Source organism: Ambystoma mexicanum, chromosome 10, assembly GCF_040938575.1.
Source record: "Ambystoma mexicanum isolate Mex_15411 chromosome 10, UKY_AmexF1_1, whole genome shotgun sequence".
Lineage (NCBI taxonomy): Eukaryota > Metazoa > Chordata > Amphibia > Caudata > Ambystomatidae > Ambystoma > Ambystoma mexicanum.
The window spans coordinates 1,274,229,009-1,274,256,408 of record NC_090932.1 but is presented as its reverse complement, the minus strand read 5'-3'; the positions used below and the strand labels follow the sequence as shown (position 1 = coordinate 1,274,256,408).

The window sequence follows — 27,400 nt, the reverse complement described above, 5'->3', positions numbered from 1 at the left end:
AGTTACCTGTTCATTAACTTTCTGAATCCAGCATCAGCCTGCTCAGCCAGGTCAGGCTTCTCAAATTCATAATCTGGAGATGTGTCCAGACTACTTGCTGACTGCAAGCACTCATAACAAGTCTGCCATCAGACTGAGGGTCAATCAACTCCCCAGGGACCTGTTTTGTTCCAAATTTCAACATCTTCCTCTCCTGATGAACCTCCTCATAAATGGAGGACATGGTTTGAAAGAAATCCTGCCTACATTCAGGGTGAAATAATTTCTCAGGTGGCATAGACTTTGACACAGATGTCGATTTTGCAACAGGAATGAACAAAGACCTCGACAAGGGTGTCTATGGCGTTCCATACCGTCAAGTTAAGTCGAAGGAATTGTCAACAACGAAGGAATTCGACGCCGTTGACACCATCGAAGGAGCCTTTGACTGTGCACTCGACGCAACCTTCTTGGAATGGTCTATCAACACCCTGTGCTCGATCGCCTTCGACAAGGATTTTAATGGCGGATGAGTATCAGACGCCATTTTATCCCTGATTTTTGCACCAACAGGCATTTATGAGGCATCGGGGAGGACTCCCTGGATGACACTGATTTCACGCCAGATTTTCTTGTCTTAGATCCCCCCCCCCTCCCCCCCGTCACTCTTTGTATGAGCATGGTATGGTCTTTGCTAGACTTCTTCGAGGGGGTCTGGGCCGCATTGTCAAAGATCTTTAGCATAGATGTTCTAAAGGCTTCCCACTTTTTGGGGAATCGTGTTTTGATGGACATGTAATTTCCTCAGACAACGTCGAAGAGGACGATGGAGACTGGTGTCTTTTCTTCGTCTTTTTAGGAGGAAGAAGAGGACTTTCTGGATCTGCTCCTCGACCTAGACTTAAGATTTGTGACATCTTAAAGTAGACTCAGCCAAGTCTTTTTTTCTACCTCCACCAGTTTACCTCTGTTCCTTAATGCATTATGGGTCATCGACTGACAGGAACCGCACTCGTCTATACGATGGTCAGAACAGAGGCAATTCCGATGGGGGTCTGTTAGTGACCTCTTCCTTCCACATTTCTAGCATTTTTTTTAACCCAGTCTTTGTGAAAATGTCGTCATCTAATCCTTCCATGCCGAACTGAAGCACCGTTTTCTCGATCCGAAGAAAAGCTAACAGAAAAACAGAACTGAGGCCAACCGGCACACCTCGAGGCTTTTATACAATGGATGACGTCGCCGCTCGACGGATGGCGCTGAGGGACGCAGCAAAGCCGAAGGTAAGAATATCTAAAATGAGTAATACGTGGGAGGACACAATCCAAACAAAACCAGTTATGGGATTGGGACCAGACAATCCCAACGCACTTCCTGGCTGTGAACACACATGGCCATGCAGTGGCCCGCGAAACGCCTCTGCTTTCCCCAGGCACTGCAAGTCCACAGTAACAAGAGAAACAAAGTTTCCCAGTACGAACAGCCTGAAAGACAGGTCAGTTTCCCCATCATAAATGAGCAAAAGCCAGTGTAGTGAAGCTTAAGGGTGCACTGCAAATAAATAAAATAAAAAGGGAGCCGGTCAGAATCAAAAACTAACCGTTTGGTGGTCCATAGAAATGCAATGAAAGGTGCAGTACAGAAATATTTAATACTGACAACCAAACCATATATTTATTAGAAATTATTATAGCATCAGGCCACGCGCTCGTAGGCCTCTGGGCACGCACAAATAAGACAAACTACCATGAAGGCATAGTCTTGGTGGATAGTTCCAAACACATTTGTTAGTAAATGGGAGAAACTGGGAACCACAATTTAACACCAACCTTTTTTTTTTTTTACAAATCTCCAACGCTTAACTAGGGCATTTTAGAATTATTAATTGAGTCACCTATAATACATTCTAGCGATATAGGAAACCGGTAGAATCTTATTTTCTTGTGCATATGCTCCCCACTTGAGTCCCCCAATGTTTTCTGCTGGACTTTGATTTTTTTTTTTATCAGTTGACCTGAGTGAGTGGGAACCTTTTTCCACACTCCCTTTATTATTTGGAACCTTTTTTCAATCCTTTTGGGTGCATCTTTTTGGAGTGATGCTTTGCTTTAACTTTAAGGCATCTGCAATTTACCATTGCAGCACACAGCACTGTGTGTAGCGTTACTGGTAGCTCTTTGAGCTGACCTTTTCATTTATTTTATTGCCTTTTCATTTATTTTATTGCCCTCTTTATTAACAAAGATGTAGTCAATTCTGCTTTGGGCCAGATCATTTTCAGGGAAGCGACCATTACAAGCCCATGGTTGGCCGACAATAACAGAATGGCTACCTCTTCAGTTGTTTCTTTAGTGCCTTCTTGGATTCACAGAGTTAAGACTGCCTATACCCCAGTGGCAGTTTCCGCCATACTATTCAAGGGCTCAAACTGAAGGTTCGGGTCCCCATAACCAATATGCTCAAGGAGCCAGATAAACTGGTTCTCCAGAGGTGGATATGCTTGGTCATCTTTAGGATGGAGGTCGAAACCTGGTCCCCTGTTGTAAAAATGTATAAGCATGATCATGGAATCAATCCTTTAATGCAATCCACTGGTTGAACAACTTAACAAGGCGATATCTAACCACACCACCAGTCCCCCACTTGGGCGTCCCTTCTTACCTTTTATTTTAAGTTTTATAACACCTAATACTGTACCAGAGTTTGGTTTCTAAGCGCGGATTCCAGATTCGAAACTGTTGCTGTGTGGTCTTGCTTCAAAGACCAGCGCGTCTCCCCCTGTGACATCCTCTGAATAGCAAAAGTGGCATACCCTTGGATATGGGGTGCATCAATGGCTCAGGTTTCCTGTAAAGGGATAATCCCATGCCCCCTAATAAAATTCTGATAATCCAGTATTTTTTAAGCACAGCGATCTTCCAGGATAGAACATGCACCTCAGATGTTAGATGGTCAAGACTTCCAGGAGGATGCTGGGGACCACTGACCCCCGAACCCACAGGGTCCAACTCAGTTCAAGAGAGGACTGTATCCTGCCCCTGTCCCGGGTGCCCAGCCCATCAGTCAGAAGGCAGTGCAGCAGGCCCCCAGCTTGGAAGAATCAATCTGCACTGGAGCCTAGATGGAACATGCTTACTATCCGAAGAACAGTCAATGCACAGAGCACCTTCTCTGGATCGCTTGGGGGAGCTGGTACAGGTGCTTGCTGCCCTACAGGCCCAGCAGCTGTCTGGGTTGAAACAAATTGGCAGGACCACAATCAGCCTGCTGGGAGCTGGGGTTCGCTCCCCCACCCAAATGGTCTGGGTAACACAAAGGCAGAGACATTTTAATTGTGATAGCCAGACCACTCGAGGGTAGTGACAAGTGCTCCATTGCCAATATAGCCTGCACCATCACGTTATTTAATTCAAATTTTGATAGAGTCCACACCATGCAGGCCTTCCAGACTTACACAGGTCAGTATTATCGCTACCCATAATCGAGAGGCAGACCACTTTTTGCCTGTACTCAAACGTACAGGCCTCTTCTGTTGAACTGAACACAGCCTTTCTTACATACAAACATCCTATGCCAAGATAAAGGTGTATTACCTTGGAGTTGGTTTTAATGTTTAAGCTTAGAATAAGAAGCCCTCTGGGTCTCAGCTTATTAGTTGTGTTCTTTATGAAATGCCTTACTCCTAAACGCAGATTAGGACACAATTTGCAGTTCTATAAAAATCTGATCTTCGGCTACGTTTGCTCAATTGGTAGCAGAAGGTGCTTCGACAGTATTATGTCACTCACCGTCATACCACTCGACAGCAGCTTTTGCAGTAGTGGAGTCTTCAAAGGATACTGTACCATCCCCCTTTGTTTTGCCACTTTCTTTGTCCTTAAAGATATTCACCATGGGTTGGCTGGTTCTCTGGTTTATCTGCCAAAGATAATTTGATTAGTTTGCGATATACTATTAAATGGTTTTGTTGTTACTGTTTATTCAAGAAGGGCGAATTAACCATCACTTCATCAAATCAACCTACTGTCCAACAATGCCTGGTTTCCACCAACGCCAAGCCCGAGGAACAGAACAGCAGTGTACCCACCTAGTACCCAGGTCGCAGTGGCAAACTCGACCTATTCCCCAGGCAGCAGCAATGTGTTCCATGCTCCCACCGAGACCCATCTAGGTGGTTTCAAAAGCATAACTCCACCCGCAACCAACAAACCATTCGCAAGTGTCCAGACGTACCAAACGAGGAGCAGACAGCCGTCAACCATCATCGATAGACAAGGTAGGCACAATTACTGGTACTAACTACATCACTCACCCTACACCACCAGCACCTGCATTAATTACACCACACATCCGCCTCAACCTCTAGGAAATACACTGAATATAAACAGATTTAAATGCTTATTGTATTTTGAAATCTAGGCTTCTTTACCACTATAATACAGGAATCTCAAACCTAGGTTTGTCCTCTCAAAGCTGCCTCCTTTTTTGAAATGGGCCTTTCTCAAACTATACAAGAATCTCAAACCTAGCTGTGTTCTTCCTTAGCCTATTGCATTGTAAAACCTAGGCCTCACTCCAACCATACAGGAATCTCAAACTTAGGTTTGTCTGCTCATATCTGCCTTTTGTAACACCTAGGTCTTTCCCCCACCATACAGGTAATCTCAAATCTAGGTCTTGTCCCTTTAGTCATTTTGAAACCCAGGCATTCCCCATTGTCCAGGTTCACCCAGATAACTACTGAAACCAATTACCTACAGCTAGGTCACTGCCCCAGTTAAAAATACAAATCGCACGTGCAGTGCCCATTGGCTTCAGTTCTGTTTTTACAGCTGCCTCAGGCAGAATTATTAGCCTCAGCGAGTCCTAGACTAGACTGACAGGGCGGAAAGTAATGCCTGGAAATTCTACAGCGGGGAAGGCTGGGAGGGGGTGATGAGGAATACATGGAAGGACCATCCAGTCGAAAAAGAATGTTACTTACCTGCAACTGTTCACCATGGGTCTGGCATGGATTCACATGCTCATGAATATTCCCAGGCAGACTGGGAATACTCGGTAAAGAAAAAAAATAATTCACTTCTGAACTGTCTTTCTCCTAACAACCAATTACTGGTCTCTGGGTCATACTGCCCCCAGCCAATGACTGCCCTGTACCTAAACCCGTCCTCTGGCAGCCATCTTCAGATTTGCTAGCACGTGGCAGAAGGATCAAGAGAAGAGCTGCAGAATGGTAGGCATGAATCCATGCCAGACCCATGCTGGAGAACTGTTACCAGGCTCAACTTCAAGCGAACAGATCGCACAGCACTGCTTGGCCGACCCTGGCCTCGTCCTGGAATCTATCGACGCAGTAGAACTTCGTGAAGTGTGCATCGATCGCCACCTTACAGCCCTGACAGGAACGCCATAGTTGCAGCAATCGCTCTGGTCGAGTGGGCTCCCGAACGGCCAGGCAACGGTCGGTTTTCCAACTGATGACAATGGGTGATGCAGACAGAGAGCAAAATGGAAATGGAAGCCTTGGAGAGGGCCTTCCCATGGATCACAGGGCCAAAGTTAAAAAAAAATGTGCAACTTCTTCCAAAACTCTTCATGCGGTCCACATAGCACTTCAGCGCTCCAGCGAGTGCAAAGTCCTCAGCCGGCGACGAAGGCGTTTGGAAGAATACAGGTAACACCAAGGGCTTGTTTAGATGAAAGTCCGACGGCACCTTGGGCAAGCACCACACTTGTCTCATGGAATGTCGAGTAAGGCTGTTTACAAGGGAGGGCCTGATCTCTCCCACTCGTCATGCTGAGTAGATGGCCACAAGAATCGCCGTTTTCCACGACAAACATTTCAGTGGCGCAGAATGCATAGGCTCGAACAGTGGACCCATGAGCCTACTAAGCACCACATTGAGCTCCCACGCCGGGGCCAGAGTCTTCACCGGCGGGAACGAGCAAAATAGTCCTTTGATGAACTCCTTCACTAGACGATGCAACCATAAGGATGACCGTCCTAGAGCTCTGGTGCAGCAGGAAATAGCCACCAAATGAATCTTTATGGAAGCATGAGCCAGCCATGCTCTGGCCAGCGACAGCAAATTCTGCAGCACCTGCAAAACCATAATCCGCAGAGGGTCGGTCTTCTGTGCACGACACCAGACGGTGAGCCTCTTCCACTTACGTCTGTAGCATTTCAATGTAGACTAGGCCCTGGCAAGCACCTCCTTGCAGTCCGCCAGGATATGGTATCCCCCAAACTGTAGTGCTGCAGGAGCTAGGCCTGCAAGGTCAGTCACCCCAGCTCCTGGTGCAGAATTACGCACCACTTTGTTGAGAAGGGGAGTCGGGGGAAAGGCGTAAACAAATTTCCCTGACCATTGAATCGACATACCGTTCCCCTTGGACTGGTTCTGGGGGTACCTGGAGGCGTAACTTTGGCATTGTGAGTTCTCCAGAGTTGCGAACATGTCTATTTCCGGGAACCCCCATTGCGTGAAGACGTCTAAGACGATGTATTCATGCAATTGCCATTTGTACTCTTCGGGCAGGGGGAAGTCTCTGCTGAGTTTGTCTGCTAGCAGATTGAGTTCCCCTGGTACATGTTGTGATAGTAGGAACATGTGTTTGAGAGCCCACTTCCATATATTCTGGGACAGCTTGGACAGTCCTGGAGAGTGAGTGCCCCCTTGCTTGTTGAGGTAGTACATGGCTGTGGTGCCGTCTGTGAGGACCATCACTGTCTTTCCTTGTAGGTGTTCCTGAAAGGTTTTCAGTGCTTTGAACACCGCTAGTAGTTCCAGCAGGTTTATATGTTTGGATGCTAAGCTCGGAGTCCACGCTCCGTGAGCAGTCTGATGGGATAGGTGAGCCTCCCCATCCTGTAAGGGATGCGTCTGTGGTTAGAGTGGCTTCCACTGCGGTTGTGGCAAAAGTTTTCCCTAATAACAGGTTTTCTTTTGTCCACCACCGTAGCGAGAGAACCAAGGCCTGCGAGACCACCACTAGATCGTCCCATTGTCCGCTGGCCTGACACCACTGGCTGTAGAGCCACTCTTGCATTGGGCGCATGCGCAGGCGCGTTTGAGGTACCAAATAAATACATGACGCCATCATCCCTAGCAAGCGCATTGCTTTGCGTACCGTCACCTCTCGACCTGCCACATAATGGGGGATCTGAAACAGCATGTTTTGGACCCTCTCTTTGGAGGGGAAGACGAGGCCGTCCTTTGTTCGAATTAGAGCCCCTAGGAATGGTTTGATTTGGCTGGGGTCTAAGCTGGACTTCTTTTCGTTGATGGAGAAGCCCAGTTGGGACAAAGGGTCTGTCTTTTGGGTATTGGAGAAGCATGTTTCGGAAGAATCCCCTGTTATGAGCCAGTAGTCGAGGTAAGGGTATACGGGGATGGATAACCTGCGCAGGTGGGCCGCTGCCACTGCCAGTACTTTTGTGAATACCCTTGGTGCAGATGCTATCCCGAAGGGTAGTACTCTGAACTGGTAGTGTTTGTTCTCCATCTTGAACCCGAGGTATTTTCTGTGCGCTGGCAACATTAAAATATGAAAGTATGCATCATTCATGTCTAGTGTTGTCATGTAATCCCCTTGTGATAAGTGGGATTACTTCCTGCAAGGTCACCATACGAAACTTTTGGGGTTTGACAAACTTGTTCGCTGGGCGCAGATCTAATACAGGGCGCATGGTTAAGTCCTTTTTGGGTACAAGGAAGTACACTGAATAAATACCTTCTGTTACCTGAGATAGGGGGACAGCCTCTATAGCCTCTTTTTCAGTAGCTCTTCTACTTCTTGAAGAATGGTGAGGTGTTCCGGTGTCATGCGTCGGTTCCGTGGGGGTCTGTACTTCGGGGAACCGTTGAATTCGATGCAGTATCCGTGGGCTATGGTGGATAATACCCAGCGGTCTGACGATATTCCCTCCCATGCTGAAAGGAACGATGTTAGCCGGCCCCCGACCGGTGATGCATGGGAGGGGACCCGAATCTTCGGGTCATTTGTTGGTATTGGCCGTGGAACCTTTGGGGCTGGAGCCGCGACCTCTTCCTTTGCCACGGCGTTGGCCTCTTTGACTGAACTGGGTGTTACCCTGGTTAGAGGGCCAGTTGGTAGCAGAGTAAAATTGCTGTTGGTTTTGCTGCCGGCGTTGGCCACGAAAGGAGCGTCTATTGCCATAGCTGCGTCTGTTAGGAGGCCTAGAAATTTGGTCAAGAGTCTTGATGGTATCAAACTCTTTCTTCGCATGTTCTAGGGCCTCATCAACTGCTTTCCCAAACAGATGTGTTTGTTCTATGGGCTTATTTATCAGGGAAGCCTGGGTTTCCGGCTTAAATCCCGAATTGCGCAGCCAGACATGGCGTTTGAGAAGTATTCCCTGAACCAGGGAACGGCCAACCGTCTCTGCGGCATCCAAGGAGTTCTTTACGATGCCCTGGTTTACAAGAGTTCCCTCTGAGATTATAGCTAACAGGCGTGAACGCAGGGGTTCTGGTGCGTCCTCTGCTTCGCTGCGCAGCTTGCTCCACTGTGCATCTGCGTAGCTAGCTAGTAGGGAATTGTTATTTGCAATCCTAGTTGAGAAGGCGGCGCAGGTCGTGATTCTCTTCCCAAGTGCATAGAGCTTCTTGCCCTCTTTCAGGTGGTGCCTCACTAGTGGAAAGTGGTACCCCTGCTCTCTTCCTTGTATTAGTAACTACGAGGGAGTCCGGAATAGAATGTCCTCTGATGTACAAAGGGTCAGAGGACGAAGGGCTGAAGAGCTTTTCTATCCGAGGGTTGACCCCTCTGACTAAGGCAGGATTCTTCTTCAAAAGCTCCTGCACTAGTGTAAGGATCTTCTTCAAACCCCTCTTCCTCATGTGCTTCCTCTCCACCCAAACACTGCTCATCTTCCTGGAGGTATTGCTCCTCTTCAGTGAGGTCATATACGTCTGTAGAAGGGGGAAACATCCTAGGAATCTTGACCCTAGGGTCATCCTGGGGCCATTCTCTTGGTCTTTTGGGTGTGGGTGGGTTTTGGTTTCCCCAAAAACCTTTCCATTTTCTCCATACAAGAATGGAGTCTTTCAAGGGTCTCATGGGGGACCCCTGAATAGTCTAGAGGGGGGAAATCAGTCTTTTCACCTTCAAAACGCTTAGAACGCTCCCACAACGTCGAAGAAAGGTTTCCGTTGCCCTCTGAAAAGCCCTCCGGTAGTTCAGAAGTGCCCTTAGATGAAGGGGGCAGTTCCTGGCTACTTTTGTGCTTTTTCGGCGTTTCCATAGCTTTTTGTGCGGTATTCAACGTTTGTTTCGTCGTCCGCTTACGTTTGTCTTCGGAAACAATTCTCGCCAGGCTCTCGACAACGAGTTTGTCAGTAGAGGACTCTGGTGTCGATGTTCCTGCGTTACGCGTTGTTCCTCGATGGCCGCTCTATGGAGCGTTACGTCGGATGATTTTGGGGTAGCGCCCGTGTTTGATGAAAGCCCAATCGCTGGTGGCGGCTGCGTTTGCGGGTGGGGCTTGAGACCCTTACGGTCTGAGGTAGACGCCAGAGTGCCCTGCGCCCCCTTCGGCGCTGATGGATCAGTCTTCGACGAAGAAGAGCCGTGGGTTGTGTGCTTAGGCTTATGGGGTCTATGTGCGTCCTTGTCGCCGGGGTGTTCATCCCCATAAGCAGGGCGTGAGCCGAGCCCGTCGGGGACGGATGCCGAGGAGCGCGAGCGCTCTTTCTGGGGGTTAATGACTTCTGTAACGGAAGTCTAGTTATCACCCTCCTCGTCACTTTCTGTAACAGCGGCGGGTGAGGAAACTGACTTCAACATAGCGTAGTCCGCCCACCTCTTAACTTTGCGTTCTTTAAGAGTTCTTGGTTTCAAGAGCTTACAGGCAGCGCAGCTGTCCTCCTTATGATCGAGGGACAAGCAACGATTACAGAGCTTGTGTTTGTCCTTCCAAGTGTATTTGCCCCTACAGCGTGGGCAAAACTTAAAAGGTGTCCTCTCCATAGCTGAGGCAATAATAACTGGTGATAACAACCCCAAGGGAAAGATAGGGGGGAAAGAAAGACATTCTCAAAGAGAAGATAAAAGTTCGAACCCCCACTCTCCCTACTGTATGTTGGCCGGCGAGGCCAGGCCACGTGTTCGGCAGCGCCGAAGGATCTCCTCTGCCTCTTCCCCTCCGTTGAAAACTTGCTCGGCGGAGAAACAGCTTCACAGCTAACGTCGAGGGGAGGGATCTTTACTAATATAGTATAATTAAGGACCGAGGTCCGTAGTAAGTATTTGCAATGTCTCTCTAGGAGCTCCGCGTAAGGCGACCAGAAGCTGGGCGGAAAAAACAATCTGAGGGACCTCGACGCATGAGGGATTGTGGGTACAACGCACGTCACTATAGGGATAGTATTTCAGACACGCCTTGTCGACGTCCCTTTTCAACTACGAAAAACAAAATGCAATACTCCGCAGTGACCACTGGATGTCGGACCTATGCACAGCATGTGATTCTAAGCAGATTAACAAACATCAGAAATATGATTATTTATATAGCGCCTATACACATGTGTTTCAAAGCGCTTCAAGGCAAGGGAGGAAACAAGGGAAAGTACAACCACATTCTTACAGGCCATGAACAGTAAGGATGTGAAATTAACTATCGTACTCAGCCTGACGACATTTCAGACAGTGCAAGAGCTAAGACATAGATAAGGAAGGGAGGGGGAGAGTGGGAAGGAAATGGAAACAGACAGGCGACTACCGTACTAGGCCTGAAGACATTTCTGGTAGAGCCGGAGAAAAACAAAAAGGTGAGGGAGAGGGGTACAGAAAGGGAGGGGAGGAACAAAACAAGCGACTATCATACTAGGCCTGACGACATTTCAGATAGTGCTGGAGGGGTGGCGGGGACGAAAAAAAAACAGTAATGGGAGGGTGGAGGAAACAGACGAGGTTGCTATCCTATTAGGTCCAGGGACAATTCTGATAAAGTGCATAGAAGTAAGGGGAGAAGATGGGAAAAGGGAGAAGGGAAAGGAGGAGAGAAAAGAGAGTAAGCAGTCAAAAAGAGTGGAGAAGCAAGAGTGGAGAGCGAATACAATTGCAGAAGTCAGTTGTAACACAATGTTGCAAGCCAGGATACAAGATGAAGATGGGAACAGCATGATTCAGGACCACCATGAGTACAAGAAGCAAAGGAAGTCCAGCATGAGAGTTGAGAAAGAGTGACGCACCGTGAGTGAATGAAGTCCATAAAATCAAATCCAGCATTGGCCACAAGACAGTGATGGTGAAGGAAGGCACCAGGTGGGCGGGGCTTGCCAAGTGGTGAAAAAATTAGGCCAGGTGACCTAGATCCACTTGCACCTGCTCCCCATCTGCAAAGGAAAAGAAGCTGGAGCAGAGCGGCAAGCAGGAAGGCACCAGGTGGGCGGGGCATAGGGCAGGTGACCTAGATCCACTTGCACCTGCTCCCCATCTGCCATCCCTGGCTTCGAGGTCTTGCAGGGATGCAGCCATGGCCGCCTCCAACTCTGCGAGTTGCCTCGAGGCACTCAGCCCACCTCAATGCCCTGTGCATGGAGTTCTCCGCCCTGACCATTGTGTGCCCTGTCCTCTCCGCCTGCTGCCGCTCTGCACCCACTTGCTGGCCCAACCGCTCCCACACGGAAGACACTCCCAATCCTGGGTCCTCCTGCCCGCTGGCCGATGCCTGCCCCGATGTAGATGGCCCCGAGGCCACACGCCTCCTACACCGAGCCTGCCACTGCCTTTCTGCTGCCTGCCGCCGCGACTGCCTCCGGGTAGATGGCAACACCCGGGGCTGTAGTGCAGCTGCCCTGCTTGAATGTGCCTGCACATCGTCCTTTGCCAGGGGTCCAGTTGCTGGGGTGACCACCTGTGCTGGAGCTCCGACTCCCGACTGTGGCAGTGATGGGATCTCCACCAGCCTAGCTGCGTTGGTTGGGGCAGGTCCACAGGGGGCCCTGGTGTCATCTGGGCCGGAAGATGGCACGGAGAACAACTGGCATATAGTGTGCACGGAGGAGGAGAGGGCCGCAAGAGCAACAAATGGAAGAAACCCAACGACCACAAGCGCGCCCAACTGGGCCACGTTGGCACATCTCTTCATGACGACGTGCGTGGTCCCCCAGGAAGCATGTACGTCATCACGAATTACACGTGTGCGCAACGCGACACCAATCAGGACAGACTCAATCCTGTCACGAGTCCCCATGTCTGCATGTGTTGAAGAGTGACCATTCAGAACTTCTGGAACTTTATCCATCAGCCCCCGGTCTTCTTTCGCACAAGGAAATACCTTGAGTAAACTCCAGAGCCCTGGAGCCAATTTCGAACCAGCTCCATCACACCTTCCTTTAACATGGCCCGAACATCCAGCAGCAACTGAGGAACGTGGTTTTCCTGGTAGGCCACCGGTGGTATTTGGGGACACTTTTGTTGGAACTCTAGTGCATGTCCGTGGGCGAGAGCGTCCAGCACCAAACGGTCAGTGGAGATGGTCTTCCATAAACTGACAGTGAGTCAGCCGGCCTCCCACTGTGGTGCACGGGTGGGAGTCAGACATCCTGGCCGGTTCATTCTTGCTTGGAGGTAGATTGGCCGCTTTGCGGTCCCCAACAGTGGCATCCTCCGAAGGCCTTGGAGCAGCCCCTGTTGGTTTCTTGGGCCGAGGAGCGGGCGCGTTGACTGTAAGAGGAGCCCCCACCGAAACCCCTTGAAGATCGGGTAAACTTGCCTCCTGAAGACCGAAAGGACGGCCGTCGCTGCTGTGGCGGGCCCAGGGCACATGCAGTCTGTGTCCGCCTTGATGGCCTGTAGGGACTCATCCACCGCTTTCCCCAAAAGATTGTCCCTGAACGGCATGTCCAAAACCCTGGTTTGGACCTCGTGTCGAAAGTTGGCGGCCTTGGGCCAGCCACGACAGCGAAGGCAAAAAGCAGAAACCCCTGTCTGCGGCCACCGTGATGGCATGGTCCGACACCACTTCACCTTCTTGTAGAATCTCCTAAGCCTCTACCCTATTATCGTCTGGGAGGAAGTCCAGTAGAGGGGTGAGCTTAAAGCACAGCTCCTGGTCGTATTGTGCCGCGAGGGCGTTCGTGGCCTTGATGGTCGTTGCCACAGAGTAGCTGGGGCGGTAGAAGGCTTCTTCATGAGCATCTGTCCTTCATCCCAAATGTCATTCAGGAGCGGGACTGAAAAGATCTTCCTCTTCGCCTTGCAACGCTGGTATAAGAAGCCCTTCTCCAGCGTGGGCTGGGAAAGCTCTGATGCTCTGGAGATCATTGCATGGAACGATACAATCTCGTCCGGCAGGGAGGATCTAGGAGGAGGCGACGAAAGGTCACTGATCCTGCCGTTATAGTGTCCAACTCAGTCTCACCTGTACAGGGTGGCGGAGAAGGAGGTGAAGGGTGGCAAGGAGGGAGCAGGTGCCCCTGCCTCTTGGCCGGAGGTTCCTCACTTGCCAGCGGGCTGGCCAGCGCCAGAGGGGGGAGCAGGTGGCGGCGTTGCCATCATCTGCCTCCATCTCAGATACCAGCATATAAAGGGTCGAAAGAATGTCCATTGAAAGGAATCTAGGGGGCAGCTGGGGCATAGGAGCAGGGCCAAGGCTCTTGTCGTCCTGAGGCTCCCAGTCGCCTTCCTCAGCGGCATCCTCGTCTGCGCCCTCATCATAGGGCGCAACTGGCATTTCCTCGTCAGCATCGCCCTCCTAGATGGTCTGACGGTAACCAAGCTCCGTGCCCTGAAGGCCCCCAGCGCCCCCCTTTCATCGCATCCAGAGGGGACAGTTGCAAGTAGATTATCGGCATTCTATTCTCCGGGGTCTTTTCAATGGGCTTAAACAATGCCTCCCTCCTGGAAGGATGGGGCACCCTTGCCGTCAGAAGGCTGCCCTGCAGGTCCACCCCTGCGGCCTTTCAAAGGGACGCTACCACCACCTCGATGGAGTGTGCAGACTTAGTCTGGTGCACCTGGGCCTTCACGGTCAGGCCGGGCCCCTTGTTCTGCTTGGCCTTCACGGTCGCCCCAGACACCTTGTCCTGCCTGGGCTTCTGCTTAGGGGTTGGACACTATTCCCTTTGGCCTTCTCCGCTGAGGGTAGGCCGGAAGCCGTCCCCAGTTTGGTCATCTCCGGGGCCCCCCTCAGCTTGCCCGGGTGATCAGACTTCCTCTTGGATGAAGATCCAGAGCGTTGACTGGTGACCGATGCAGCTAGGGATCTCAAATGCGCCTTGCCCGTCGAGGAGTCGGCTGCAGCGGCGCTCCCGAAGGTAACAGACTTGCGGTGCTTGGCCTTTTGTTGGACCCCCACTTCGCAGCCTGCTCAGCTTTCCCTGATTAGGGAGAGGCATGCTCCTGGGAACCACTCGGTGCAGAGGACTTGGCCTACAGCCACTCTTCCAGCCGTTTATGCCGATCCTGCAACGTGCGTTTCGAAATTTCACGGCAAAATGCACAAACCTCCTCACGTGAAGGGCACAGGCACCTGGAATGTTTGTCATCAATGTTAACATTCCGCAAACAGCAGTCGGAGCAAAGCTTGAAAAGGGAAGGGGAATCCTTCTCGTCCGAACTTGATCCACGCGGTTTAGGCCTGAAGAATCTTCTGGAAGCTTCCACAAAAAAACTCGCCAAAATCCGCTCTTGCTGGGTGCTGAAGAATCCAAAAACCGGGTCCCTGTTAAATCGGAAGGATGATCGATGGAGCACACGGGCTCAATTGACCGAAAAATAGAGTCTAACCTTCCAAAAAGCGAACATCACAGTAAAAGCTCAAGAGCTAAGCACAAGGACTCCCAACACTTGGCATGCGGTAAAAATCTGAAGATGACTGCCAGAGGAGGGGCTTAGGTGGAGGGCAGTCATTGGCTGGGGTAGTATGACCCAGAGCTCAGTGGTTGGCTGTCAGGAGAAAGACAGTTCAGAAATGAAACCAACTGATTTTTCTTTTATAGGAGGGAATTTCATGAGCTCTTCGCTCCTCTACCTCCAAATGCCTCTGGGTCAGTCGTTTTTCAAAGAAATGAGCTAGGGCCTCCCTTTGTAACAGCCTCCCTGGCACTCGGAAACTTGAGAACCATCTCCGGTATCGGAAGCGCCTAAAGACCTTTGCTTCTGCCATCGCCCCCCCCTCCCCTGCTGATCTGTTTCTCGCTCAGCAGTGTGCACCCGACCACCCTCTGTCCTGCGGGCCCAGGTACCTGCTCACCTCCTTGCACTGCCTCCGGGCCACCCCTTGCACTGGGGTCTATTTGTACCCATACAGGCCCCGACCCCCTTTCTTCTCTTCCTGCACTTATCAGACAAACACTGTCTGCTGCAAACAGCACTTGCTGGCTGCACTTCTACCGTTTATTGCCTTTATTATTTATTCTGTTTCTCCTCTGCTCCACTTTCCACTGCTCCCCCTTCCATGCACTTTTCCCCTCTCCCATGCACGTGCGTGTTCTCAATGTCAATGGGCCTAGTAATCTAGTTTTGTTCTCCCCTGTTCCCCTCCCTTGCCGCGCTCGGAAACAATTGTGTACGAGCGCAAGGTAAATAAAATAGATCACGTGAATCCATGCCAGCCCCATGCTGGAGAATATAGGTAACCATGGTCAAGCAGCACACAATGCACAAGCAAATAAGTAAATAGTAAGCTGGGATCTTTAATACAGACCAGCACATGTTCATACATACCTTGACCGGTCCAGAATGTTTAAAGAACTCTGCCATCTCCTCCACCGTTACCGTATCAGTCAACCCCTGTACATAGATTGTGATGTTATCAGCGTCATTTACCTCTGCAGGGGGTGCTAGAAAAAAATAGACATGCATAAAACATTAACCACTGGAAATGTATGCTTTCAAGTTGAACTACTATAATACTTTGCACTAAAAATACACAGTAAAGAAGGAATTTCTATTTTTGGGTATTCCAGAGACACTTGTTAGAGACCCTCAACACCCCTTTAGTTGGAGCACCGACTTCTTTCTGGTGGCCTGAGGGACTTCTCCTGAAGTCCCCCTGGTATTGCAACCATTCTTACCTTGCATAAGTTCTATGGTTTTGAGTCGCCCATAAAGCGCAGAGACACAAGGTAATTCTATCACCCTATATTGGTTTTAGGGAGGGGTTTGGTTGAAGGTGGAATTTAGTTTTGGTTTTTTTTTGGGATGGGGTTTGCTTCACCGGGGGGCCTCATGGGGGGGGGGGGGGTGTAGAAGAGCTTGCCACTTTACTGCCAATGCACATTTTTGGTAGCCATTGGGGCACCAATGTATTTGTTTTTAAAACCTACTCTCAGCCGTTTGGATTTTAGGGCTTCCTTTGTTCAGAGCAACCACGAGGTGGCCTTAAAAAGGCTGCTTGCACCACGTATGCCCTTTGTAACCAGACATGACAGCCTCCATGTTAAGTAACCAAGTTTTTATTCACACTTCCTGTGGGGGTGGTCAAGGCTGAGTGGCAGTCACACAGACCAACCAGTATGGCCAATCTTATGACCTTTAGCACCCAGCTCCCTCTAGTGGTTGATGGGCTGGGCACCACTTTTTGCAGTGGTACCCAACTGCCTGCCTGGTCCTTGCATCCCTCCTACTGTTTGTTTTGTGCTAAAGTCATTTCCTGACTTTCGCCACGAACCTGGTCATACTGCCAAATAAGGTACTTTAGGCATATCCCATTTTGTTTTATTTGCCTCTTGACATAGATTTACTACTACTACTACTACTTCCCCTACATATGCTGGGTTGAGCTTTCAGGCTGGAAGTGTTTTCCAGGCAGTTTACATCAGGACCTTCTGCTCATCTGTGGGTCACTGCCATAATTTAGAGGGGATCTGCAATGCAAACACCACGCTTTATGTGGCACGACATACCAAGGTGTCGCCAGCCATTACTCCCGGTAGAGTTTTCAGCTGAGCAACCACCCTTCTTTGTCCAGAGCCACCTGAAGCCATCTGCAGGTTTCATAATAGTCGTCAGATTCTTTGCTTCAGGCTTGTAGGTCGAAGTGAAGCAGTTTGTTCCTTTCATTGGTCGTGGGGGTTGGCTCAGGGTTAATGCCCATGGGCTGAAGATCCTGTAAACCACATCTAGAACAGAAGCCTGTACTTACCCAGGATGGTACGCCATAGGGCAGTTTTGGCAGAAGCTTCCACTGTGCGTACTTATCTCTGGGTCCTGCAGCCGGCAATTACTCCAGATACACACTCAATGGTCCATCTGGTTCAGGGTCGAGATTCATTGGAGGAGTTGAGTGCATTTCTCATGAACACTAAAGGGGGATGTGGGGGCGCCTGTGGTGTCCCTGGTCCGATGAATCTTTTGGGGCCTTTGGTTCGACCTCTGGATCAATTTGTTGGAGTCACCTATTGCTCTCCATGGGCCAGTTTGCAAAGTAATTCGCACCTGTGGCGAAGAACAGGCTTGCCTCCATTAAAGCTGTGGCCCATTGACTATCCCAATGATTCTTAATGAGCTTTCCAACTTTACTAGAACTCTCCCTTGAGTGACTGGGTGTTCTAACCTGCCTTAAGACATTTTCTTGTACTCCGAAGGGGACATCTGGCCTAAGAACGAGATTTCTAGGATGTGCCGTTAATTTCTAAAGTCACAGCCTGCACTTCGCTCATTGTGAATGTGTTGGTCAACTCTAAATATTTTCCCAAGAGTATTAAAAACGTAAATTTCTAAAACATATCTAGTTATTGGGACCTTTGGCTATGGTTTTTGACAGGTATCCTACCCTCCATCACAATATTTGTATTTTTAGTAGCAAGTCCTAGAGCAAAGGTCTGCAACCTGAAGCTCTACAGATGTTGGACACCTACTCCCATGATCCCACACCATTCACTATGTTGGCAGAGGATGATGGGAGTTGTAGTCCAAAACATCAGCTGAGTGAAAGGTTACAGACCCCTGACCTAGAGGGTGAAAGTTAAGTAATGTGGTTGGTCCACCAGACCAGATTCTACAAATACATAACGGGGCACCATTGTGTAGTCCAGTTAACTTTTCAAACAGTAACTAGAAGACCCACACATGCAAGTTATAAAAATTAACACTACATGGATGAACATTTTAGCTATTACTAGCCGATATATCCAAAGTGGCCTAGGCGTACATTCCCTCATAGGGTAGGAAAGATTTCTCTTTACTGCACCTTTCCTTTCATCTGTATGGAACCCCCAAACTTTTTGCTTTTATTTTTGTATCCGACCTGTACTTTATGCAGTACACTGCACTGGCCTTTGCTCATATGTTATGAGGAAACTGATTATGTCCTTCGGGCAATCGATACTAGGAAACGGTTTCCCTTAGTCGAGTTACTATGTTACTGCTTTAGTATCACTTGTGGTAACTATCATTTTACAACGCAGCTTACACTGCAGCATAATGGGGTGCATTTTTGTTTTGCCCTAGACTGAGGATTTTTGGTTACTCTAGATGTAACCACTGCTGCCGCCAGCCTATCCTTTGACTTTTCCCCACTTTTTGGGGATTTTCTCTTTAGATTTACCGCGTCTGGCTACTGGTCAAACATGGCTGGGCTACGAGATTTTTTTTGCCTGTTCTTTTGCCATCTTCTTCAGCCTTCTGTCCTCAAGACATCGAGAACAAGCCTCCAGCCCCCGGTCTCTTTTTTTACAAAGTAGTATCTGGAGTAAACTGGCACCCCGGAGTTGTTTTGGAATGTGCTCCATCGCCCCTTTTTCTCAGCATGACCCGTATCTCCTGCAGGAGCAGAGGGTTGTGCTGTTCCTGCCGGGCCACCGGTGGTATCCGTGGACACTTCTGCTGTAACTCTCTAAAGTGTCTGTGGGCATCCAGCACCCATCGGTCGGTGGAGATCTTCCACTCGCTGACAAAGCCTACCAACTGGTTCAGTCCTGCGTCGGGGCCTGCGTATCGCCTTGGGAGACTGCAGCGGTCAGCTCCGATAGCCTTGGAACGACCCCTGTAGGCCTCCTTGGTCATGGAACAGAAGGTGGCGGGGTTGGGTTTGACGTTAAGAGGACGAAACCCTTCGACTATTGCTTTGCCTCCAGAGGCACAAAAGGAAGGGTGCTGTTGCTGAAGCGGGACCGGGCCGTCTGTCAGTCTCGATGGCTTGCAACTAGTCATCGATGCCTTCCCAAAGAAATTGTCCCCGAACGGCATTGTCCAGGACCCTAGTCTGAACTTCCTGCTGAAAGATGGTGGCTTTCAACCAGCCACGACGACTGAGGCAGACACCATTCCCAATCTGGCGGAATCCTGTGTCTGCAATGTTCAGGGCCACATTGATGGCATGGTCCGATGCCACTTTGCCCTCCTGGAGGATCTCCAGCACCTCAACCAGCTCGTCCTCGGGGAGGAATTCCAGCAACTGGGCCATCTTGTACCACAGCTCCCCGTCTCACCTGGCCAGGATTGCAAGCGCATTTGCTGCCTTGAGTGTCGTTGCTGCCGGGTACATCACCTTCTGGACCATTGCGTCCAACTTCTTCCCCTTGTTGTCCAGGGGAACGCAGAGGCCGGCCACTAGGGATTTGAGGAATTCGACCTTGCAGCCGCCGAGACAGTGCCTGGGGAGGGCTGTGATCGCAGTCACTTGGGTGCAGACTCTAGAACCCAGTACTTCTCCAGCCAGTCTTTTTGCCAGGGCTGAGGCAGGATTCATCAGTGCCAGGCCATCGCAAACTGTCTAGAAGAGGCACTGCCAGAATGCTCTTTCTTTGCGCCTCTCGGCGCTGGTACAAGAAGCCTTCCTTTTTGGTCTCTTGTGGCATCAGCTGGAAGAGCTCCGATGTGCGGGCAACCATGGGAATGAGCCGAGGAAAAAAAAAATGGGATTTTACCACGTGCTGGGCGCTTTAGAATATATAGAGATGTCTATGTGCCTAGGGAGGGGGTGGGGGGAGGGGCGCCTGCTGCACTTCCTAACACTTGCAGGTTAATCCCAACCTGCAAAAGCAATATGGATACCAGATAATGAAATGTGTCGGGAGTGTGCGCTGCCACTGTTACTAATATTGTAAACAAAACAGTGTTAAGTTACCTTGTTGGGTAATTGGTTTAATTTGAATTTTAGTTTTAAACTGCACTACCGTGTGAGTCTTATTGGTTGCCCAAACGAAAGCAATATTCGTTTACAATATTAGTAACAGTGGCAACACACTCCCGACATTTCATTATCTGGTAACCATGGGAATGATCCTACTTCGTCGTATCCGTCCCCGTATCTTGAGGGGGGGAGGGGTAATGTGAGGCCGTTGAGGCGGCATGGGTGCCGCTTACTCTTCTTCGCCAGTGGTGGGCCTAGTGGGGCCGGGGGTGCAGTCAGCATCCTCTTCTGTATCTCCGACACCAGCGTGTGGAGAGCGGACAGGATGTCCAGGGACACGTCTGGTAGGTGGAGGGGGGGCGGCTTGCTGGGCCCAGCACCGAAGTCTTCGGGTCCGCCATCGTCGTCCCCCACGTCCTCCGTTACTGTGTGAATGGATGCCATGTTGTTGAAGGAAGAAATATCTGCCTTGGCGCACCGTAGAGGCCTCCACTGCCCCCTCCCCCGTTTCGCATCCCGAGGGGTCAAAGCTAGGCTCAGGGCTGGCATCTTCTCCAGTGTTTTCTACACTGGCTTGGCCAAAGCCTCCCACCTGGTAAGAAGGCCCACTCTGGGCATAGATGGGGGTCCCATGGACTGGGTCAGCCCCTCTCTCCTTCGAAAGGGCAGCCACCACCAGCCCGATTGACGAGGATGACTTCTCCTGGACCACCTGGGCCTTCAGGGGTAGGACGTCACCTTACTCGGCGCATTGGACTTCTCCCGCAGCTTCCCAGGGTTAGCAGACTTTCTCTTAGAGGATGAACGATTGAGGCAGATGGTGATGACCGCCCTGCTCGTCACGGAACCAGATGCGCAGCAACCCCAACGGAAACAGACTAGCAGTGCTTGGCCTTGCCTTGGGCCCCCACTGATGAAGCGCCCTCAAAGGACTTCGAAGCACACTCCTCGGACCTACCGGTCCTGGGTGAGGCATGCCCCTGCTTGCTGCACAGGGTAGAGGCCTTGTGTTGAGCCACACCGCCAATCTGTTGTGCCGATACTTCATGGTGGGTTTGGTGAATCCCAGGCAAATTTCGCAATGAGAGTCACTGGGAGGGTATGTACTCCACAAAAATGTGTCAATTCGCAGCTGGAGCAGAGTATCAAGGGAGAACTTACCTAGTCGTCCTCAGACATGGTCCGGTGTGCAGTGTAGGCCCAATGGCCTTCTGGAATCTTCAATGCAAACTTTCCCATTCTTGCCCTTGATGGGCGACGAAAGATGCCAAATGGACCCTCCTTGCAGGTCAAAAGGACACAGGCTGCATTTGACAAAGATTTGAATTTTTACTGAAAAAGCCAGAAAATGCAGAAAAGCTATGCGCAAAACACGAGGACACCCAACACTTGAATGTGCAGTATAATTCTGAAGATGGCTGCCAGGAGGGCCTTATGGAGAGGGCAGTCATTGGCTGGTGGCAGTAAGACCCAGAGTTCAGCGATTAGTTTAGAGGAGAAATACAGTTTATAAGTGAAAGTGAAACAGTTTCTTTTACAGAGGATTCCCGGCCTGACGACAGGGAATATATTCATGAATGTGAATCCATGCCAGATCCCATGCTAGAAAAGAGCAGTGTTGCTGGAGCGTGCCCAGGGCACGGGCCATCTCTGTATCCACCTTGGCCATTAGGGACACAACAACCTTCCCGAAAAGGTAATCTCTGAACAGCATCTCCAGTACCCTGGCCTAGACCTGGCAGAAATTTGTGGCCTTCAGGCTGTCTTGAACACAGTTTCCTATCTGCCGGAAAACTGTCGGCGATCTCTAGCGCCAGCGTGATGGCATTGTCCGAAGCCACCCCTCACTCCTGGAAGAGGGCGATTTTAATGCTGGAAATGCATCTGAGGGACAGGGCCTCCGTATCATTGTCCTTTATTGCTTTCTCATTTATGTTCTGACTTGCTTTTTATGCAGGAGTTCATGTGAGACTCCTGGCGGTGCAGCTCTTCCTCTTTTTGGTTTGGTGAGCAGACCCTTGGGATACCCTTATGAACCCATGGGTGGGAGTACAACCCTGTCCTCCTAGTGCATGTTTTGGGGACACCGGTGTGTGGCACACAGAGCAAAGTAGGGGCTGGTGGCAGCTCCGTGCTGAATTGACAGGTGCCCTGCGCATCCTCCCTTTATTAACCTACAAGAAAAATTATACTACAAACGAATGATCTACAAAACAAATGCTCTAGAAACTTAAATCGTTTTACCACGTTTATAAATAACCATGTATAATTCCCCCCCCCTCTTTGCGGCATCTAGAAAACATGCCAGCTCATGGAATCAATGTGAATTGGCATATATGTAGCGAGAACAGTTTAATGAAATATAACCATTTACTTATAAATAATATAAGGCTTGCCAGTATTGGGCAGTATTCGGTAGTTGCCTTGATTTCAATTGGCTTGGCTTAGCACTCTGGACAATGTCATACCCATTTGGAAAAGACGGACCATCATGGCAGTACCCCTTCTGGACAGCGTGTGGGAGGGGGGCCAGGCCCTCTTGAAGAACCCTTGAATGGCTCTGCCCAAACGGGATAGGCTGGTTAAGAAGTATTGGTTGCCGGAGTCCACAACCATCACTGGACTCTGTTTCCTTGCGGTCGCCGAAACCACAATCTGCTAAGCCTTCCTCTTCACCCTCAGTCCCTCCAGACAGTGAGGGGAAGAAGTTGGACACCATGGGAAGGAAGGTTACTCTTTGTGAGAGTCGCCGCCACCAACTCCATAGTCGACTAAGACTTATCGTGTGCCACCTGGGCCTTCTTGGGCAGGTCTGCCTTCTCCGTCCACGGCTTCAGGCTTCTCCCTCAGTTTACCTGGGTTGGGCTATTTCCTTTGAGGAGGATCTCAACTGCCAGCTGGCAATGGAGGTGGAGGGTGATGTCCATTGCGCCCCGTCTGCCACGTTACCAGCTTCCGCGGCAACCCCCAGAGGAACCGGACTTTGAGTTCTTGGCCTTGTCTTGGGCCTTCAGCGATGAGGCGCCCTCAAAGGACTTAGAAGGCCGCTGTTGGGGAGAATTCTCATAAATGTGTGAATTCCCTTCACCTTAGAGACCCCCAGCAACTTTGCTGGATTTTGAGGACTTGAATTTTTACCGGGAACGTCTTTCCCACTCATGTATTTTGATGTGCGTTTTACTCGTGTTCTTTGATTATGGAGTTTTAGATAACCAGGAAGAGATGCCTATGGAGTTGTTACACAGCACCTTCAGTGCAGTGACACAAGGATGTCTTTTAGACTTCCAAAAGGTTTAAATGCCTTCTCTTCCCTGACCACGAACACTGGTAGCTATAAATCGCGGGAGCTATGTTTTTCAAGATGGCGCCTTAAGCCCCTTTTGTTTAAACAGATCCCAGTCTTTTTTCGCCTTTTTTTGGAAAGGTCCTTCTAGTGTGTGTCTCTGTGCGCCAAACCAGTTTTAGTCCCTTTTTTCATAGGTCTTTGGCAGGCTTCAGGACTGAAGACTGCCTATGGCACCCGAATGTCTGGGGTGGATAGGAAGCGATGGAGGTGCCCGAAACTCCCTGTGCTTAGTCTCCTAGGAGACCCAAATGCACTCTGGCGTGATTGGCTGGCTGGCTGACAAGGACAGCCACACTGCTGGGTGAGTGACAGCTAGGTTGGAATGAAAGGGCGAAAACTGTAAAAAGGCGAGTCTCTTGGACTGGAAAGCAGAGTCGACCACTGGAACGAAAGAACCTAAGATGAGCTGGAAGAGGACGGCTGCTACAACTCCTGGACCGTTGGTTTGCCCGGTGAAGCCCTGCTGCAGGTCCAAATTGCCAAGTTCATCTCGACAGAGAAGCCCCTTCAAAGACTACTTCTTCCTTTGAGTTGGTGGGCCCAATCAACTGGTAAGCCACCTGGATACCATTCTCAAAGCTGGTTAAGATTAACCAGGGAGAGGGACACCAGCTTGTGTGCTTGAATCTGCAGATACTGGAACTGAAGTGACTCCATTTTGCTTGCGTTTTCTGACGATCTCGTGCAGGAGTCCCCCGACGTCCTCCCTCTTGTCCCCACGACTGAGGCTCAGGAACCAACGACTTCAGCCGCATTTGTTTCTTCATACTAAAGGTACTGTGCCAACCCGATTTAGAGAACGTCACTCTTGCGCTAAAAGTTCTTGAAACTTTCCCATCTTGCAGGCATAATCAGCTTGTGACCCAACAAATTATTCTTTTTCGCCTAAACTACTTCTGAGAACTTTTGCCGTTTGATACCAGAACTGCTCTTTCCTATCCAGAACACTAGCCCATTGACTTTGGCCTAGGTCTATTGACTTGAACTCTTCTGGTGAAGTGAAACTATTTGCTCTAACAAGTATTTGTGATCTATTCTTACTTACTTTATGCCTTTTAGCTCACTTCTAAGTAACTGAATTACCATTTGGCACCCATTTCAGGGGAGCTCAAACTGTCTAAAAATCTTATTGTATTGAAGTGTAGTGGTATATAATATTAAGTTGCCTCCTGCTAGTGAAATTTTTCTAAATGATTGTGTAATAAATTAATATGTTTCATACCAAGAAACCTTGAGTATGACAATGCATTACTTACCGTAAAAGTATTTCTGATGGTTGTATCTGCTTAGATTCACATGCTGTGCATAGGTCCGACATCCAGTGGTCACTGCGGAGTATTGCATTTTGTTTTTCGTAGTCGAAAAAGGGGACGTCGACAAGGCGTGTCTGTAACACTATCCCTATAGTGACGTGTGTTGTACCCACAATCCCTCACGCGTCGAGGTCCCTCTGTATTTTTCTGCCCTGAGGGAGCCTTCTAGACGTGAGTGAGTACAGAAAAGAGAGAAATATAGAAAAGGATGTCTATGTTCCTTCCATCCGAGCGGGGAGGAAGGGTGGGCGCATGTGAATCTAAGCAGATACAACCATCAGAAATGCTTTTACGGTAAGTAATGCATTGTCTTCTGATGTTTGTTAATCTGCTTAGAATCACATGCTGTGCATAGACTAGCGAGCAGTACCCGGAGTTGGCAGTGGGTTATGAGAAGGAACAGTAAAGAAAAGAGGTCTTAATACTGCCTGTCCCACCTGGGAATCAGATCTAGAGTGTGCATCTAGACAGTAGTGTTTTGTAAAGGTGTGCACAGAACTCCAGGTAGCCGCTTTGCAGATCGACTCAAGGGGAACATTTGCAATGAACGCTATGGAAGCCCCAGTGCCTCGAGTGGAATGTGCTCTTGGCTTGAAGGGTAGTTCTCTCTTAGCAAGAGTGTAACAGAGTGATGCATTGAACAATCCATCTAGATATAGTGGACTTTGAAACTGCATCTCCTTCTCTTCCTGCTGCCACAGAGACAAAGGACTGATTAGTCTTTCTCAGTGGTCTGGTTCTTTCCATGTAGAACATGACAGCTCTGCGTACATCTAGTGTATGCAGACTTTTTTTCTCCCAAGCTGGAAGGGTTTTGAAAGAACGTTGGTAGTTCTAATGACTGGTTTACATGAAATTTGAGATGAATTTTGGTGCAAACCTTGGGTGTGTGCGTAGAACCACCTTATCCTTGTGAACTGTTACGAAGGGGTCTAGTACAGAAAGAGCCTGTAGTTCACCTACTCTCCTAGTGGAGGTGATAGCTATTAGGAAAGCAGTCTTAAGCGTGAGGTCTTTAAGAGTTGCCTTGTGCATGGGTTCGAAAGGAGGGCCCACGAGTCTAGAAAGTACCACATTTAAGTCCCATCCGGGAGCTGGGTTAGCTATCGGAGGGTGTATTCTCTTTACCCCCTCCATGAAGGCCTTGATAACTGGTATCTTCCACCACGACACTAAGTTGGGAAGTGGTGTATGCAGAAAGTGCCGCTAGGTGGACTTTAATGGAATTGAACACTAGACCTGAATCCAGTAAATGGGTCAAGTACAGAACAATGTTAGTGGGAGAGCAGTCAACCGGCTTGATGCTCTTTCCTCTACACCAGATGACAAATCTCTTCCACTTGCTAGAATAGCAGTGGCGAGTATTAGGTTTACTGGCTTCCCTGAGGATGTCCATACATCTCTGCGGGAGTTGTAAATGTCCAAATTCTATGATCTCAGGAGCCAGGCTGCTAAGCTCATGGTCTGAAGGCATGGATGCAGTGTCCTGCCCTTGTCCTGTGACAGCATGTTGTACGGGCAGGGAAGTTTCACTGGGGGAGATAGGGACATCTCCATCAAGTGAGCGAACCATGGCTGCCGGGCCCACATTGGGGCCACTAGTATCATGGTAACCTGCTCCTGGTGCATCTTGTGCACTACTTTGAGAAGGGGAGTCGGGGGAAGGCGTACACAAATTTCCCTGACCATTGAATCGACAGACCGTTCCCCTTGGACTGGTTCTGGGGGTACCCGGAGGCGTAACTTTGGCATTTGAGTTTTCCAGAGTTGCCAACAGGTCTATTTCCAGGAATCCCCATTGCGTGAAGACGTCTAAGACTATGTCTTCGTGTAATTGCCATTCGTACTCTTCGGGCAGGGGGAAGTCTCTGCTGAGTTTGTCTGCTAGCAGATTGAGTTCCCCTGGTACATGTTGTGATAGTAGGAACATGTGTTTGAGAGCCCACTTCCACATATTTTGGGACAGCTTGGAGTGTGAGTGCCCCCTTGCTTGTTGAGGTAGTACATGGATGTGGTGCTGTCTGTGAGGACCATCACTGTCTTTCCTTGTAAGTGTTCCTGAAAGGCTTTCAGTGTTTTGAAGACCGCTAGTAGTTCCAGCAGGTTTATATGTTTGGATGCTAAGCTCGGAGTCCACGCTCCGTGAGCAGTCTGATGAGATAGGTGAGCCCCCCCCATCCTGTAAGGGATGCGTCTGTGGTTAGAGTGTCTTACACTGCGGTTGTGGCAAAAGTTTTCCCTAATAACAGGTTTTCTTTTGTCCACCACCGTAGCGAGAGAACCAAGGCCTGCGAGACCACCACTAGATCGTCCCATTGTCCGCTGGCCTGACACCACTGGCTGTAGAGCCACTCTTGCATTGGGCGCAGGCGCGCGTGAGGTACGAAATAAATACATGACGCCATCATCCCTAGCAAGCGCATTGCTTTGCGTACCGTCACCTCTCGACCTGCCACATAATGGGGGATCTGAAACAGCATGTTTTGGACCCTCTCGTTGGAGGGGAAGACGAGGCCGTCCTTTGTTCGAATTAGAGCCCCTAGGAATTGTTTGATTTGGCTGGGGTCTAAGCTGGACTTCTTTACGTTGATGGAGAAGCCCAGTTGGGACAAAAGGTCGACGGTCTTTTGGGTATTGGAGAAGCATGTTTCGGAAGAATCCCCTGTTATGAGCCAGTCGACGAGGTAAGGGTATACCGGGATGGATAACCTGCGC

At 49.7% G+C, this 27,400-nt stretch overlaps 1 protein-coding gene across 4 annotated transcripts in view; it reads right to left on the bottom strand.

Moving 5' to 3' along the window:
- The window catches only part of EWSR1 (EWS RNA binding protein 1), a 360,583-nt gene that overhangs the window by 135,954 nt on the left and 197,229 nt on the right, over window positions 1–27,400 (bottom strand). For all 4 annotated transcript variants that reach the window (XM_069619263.1, XM_069619264.1, XM_069619261.1 and 1 more), the window contains exons 11-12: window positions 15,676–15,791; window positions 3,768–3,897 (exon numbers count right to left, since the gene is read on the bottom strand). In XM_069619263.1, coding sequence (XP_069475364.1) covers window positions 3,768–3,897; window positions 15,676–15,791 — 246 coding nt within the window. The remainder of the gene's footprint in view (window positions 1–3,767; window positions 3,898–15,675; window positions 15,792–27,400) is intronic.